The sequence below is a fragment of the Aplysia californica genome, unplaced genomic scaffold (assembly GCF_000002075.1).
Source record: "Aplysia californica isolate F4 #8 unplaced genomic scaffold, AplCal3.0 scaffold00163, whole genome shotgun sequence".
Taxonomy (NCBI): Eukaryota; Metazoa; Mollusca; class Gastropoda; order Aplysiida; family Aplysiidae; genus Aplysia; species Aplysia californica.
In genome coordinates this window covers 1,246,574-1,248,191 of record NW_004797433.1, presented here as the reverse complement: position 1 = coordinate 1,248,191, position 1,618 = coordinate 1,246,574, and the positions used below count along the sequence as shown (strand labels likewise).

The 1,618-nt window shown below is 41.7% G+C and overlaps 1 protein-coding gene across 1 annotated transcript in view; it reads right to left on the bottom strand.

Moving 5' to 3' along the window:
- Positions 1–1,618, bottom strand: part of LOC101863742 (sodium/nucleoside cotransporter 1-like) — an 11,037-nt gene that overhangs the window by 1,939 nt on the left and 7,480 nt on the right. The window contains exons 4-5 of the mRNA XM_013082190.2: positions 1,280–1,405; positions 594–727 (exon numbers count right to left, since the gene is read on the bottom strand). Of these exons, the coding sequence (XP_012937644.2) occupies positions 594–727; positions 1,280–1,405 (260 nt within the window). The remainder of the gene's footprint in view (positions 1–593; positions 728–1,279; positions 1,406–1,618) is intronic.

The window sequence follows — 1,618 nt, the reverse complement described above, 5'->3', positions numbered from 1 at the left end:
ATTAGTATAAAATAATAAAAGACATGTTATAGTTAAAGAATATGACATTAATAAAAACTACAAATTTGACCCTTGTATTGATTTTTGGCCAATATCTTCATTTGTGGTTAGCGAGAAGTAACTCATTTTGTCAGCACACCGCACTTATGATACTACTGGTCTCCACGCACCTTCTTCAAGCACACAGCTTATCCAGGGCGTTGAGGGTGGTCAGTTCATCCATCTAAACATAAGTCGTGACTGGCATTAAAAAACTCCTTTTTTACTATAAGCAATACACGTATTACTTTTGCCTTTTAAGAAACAATTCACTGGCAAAGGTTCTTACATAGATGGCCGAGAAGCTGTTTACTTGTTCAAAGCCCATTTTTGCAAGAAAGAGAGAGAGAGAGAGAGAGAGAGAGAGAGAGAGAGAGAGAGAGAGAGAGAGAGAGAGAGAGAGAGTGGAGAGGAAAAAGATGGGGTGGTGTGTGTGTGTGCATGTGTATTTGTGTGTGTGTGTGTGTGTATTTGTCTGTCTGTGAGTGTGATAGAGAGATGTTGTCCAAGTAACACATAACAACATTGTCATGTTTGTCGTCTCCTCAGACTACCTGCTGGCACTGGGAATGTTATAGCGTTGTCGTGAGGCAGCCCTGGCTCTGGTCTCTGGCACCGCCAGCTTGGACAGAGAGAGTGCTGCAGGGGCAGACATCACCGAGGCTGCCAGAAGGTGCTCAGCCTTGATCTGGATGTGGGAATACATTTATTACAGGCAGAGAAAACATGGGTTTCTAGAAGTCGCTTGAAGCGGAGTCTCAATTGGATGGGCGTTAATGGGAATCTGAGAATAAGCAACAATGACAACAACAACAAAACAACAACAACAACAACAACAACAACAACAACAACAACAACAACAACAACAACACACATACACACACGCACATACGAACACAAACACATGTGAATCTATTTGAATCTTGCCACACGAGACCCGGGAAATTGCGTGACAAGGGAAATTGCGTTACAAGCATGCTGGTACTGATACCGTCATGAGTTGTTAAGTAAAGATGTCACAAGACTGGATCTATGCAAGTGACATTATTAGGATAAAGAGACAGAAAACAATTGTCCTTTCATCTATCCGGCATCTAACGGATGGATGACAGACATGCCCCGTTGAATAGAGATATCACAAGACTTAAAAGAAGAACAGCTAAGCTTGAAACACGTATTAAAAGCAAACTTGAAGCCACTTGGTTTCAAAACGCAAATAAAACCGCAAGTGTAAACGTACCCCTTGTGAAATGTATAGACCGAGGATGCTTCCAGTGACGGTGGACATCCCATTGGCCATGAGACAGTGCAGTTCTGATGACGTCAGTTGTTCCAGGAATGGGCGAATCAGCATCAAAGAATCAATCTGAGGAGATTATAAGTAGGCCTATGTATTCTGCGGCATTATTATGTTCACTTTCAATAATAAACAAAAAGGGGAAGTCCATTAAAATGTATCCCAAATGGGTTTTAAACACGAAGTGCCAGAAAGTTCATTTGTTACGCAAGCAAGTGCAACTTGTGAAAGTACCTGTCGAGAGGACAGGAGATTTGGGTTTTTTTTAATGTGTGTGTCTGG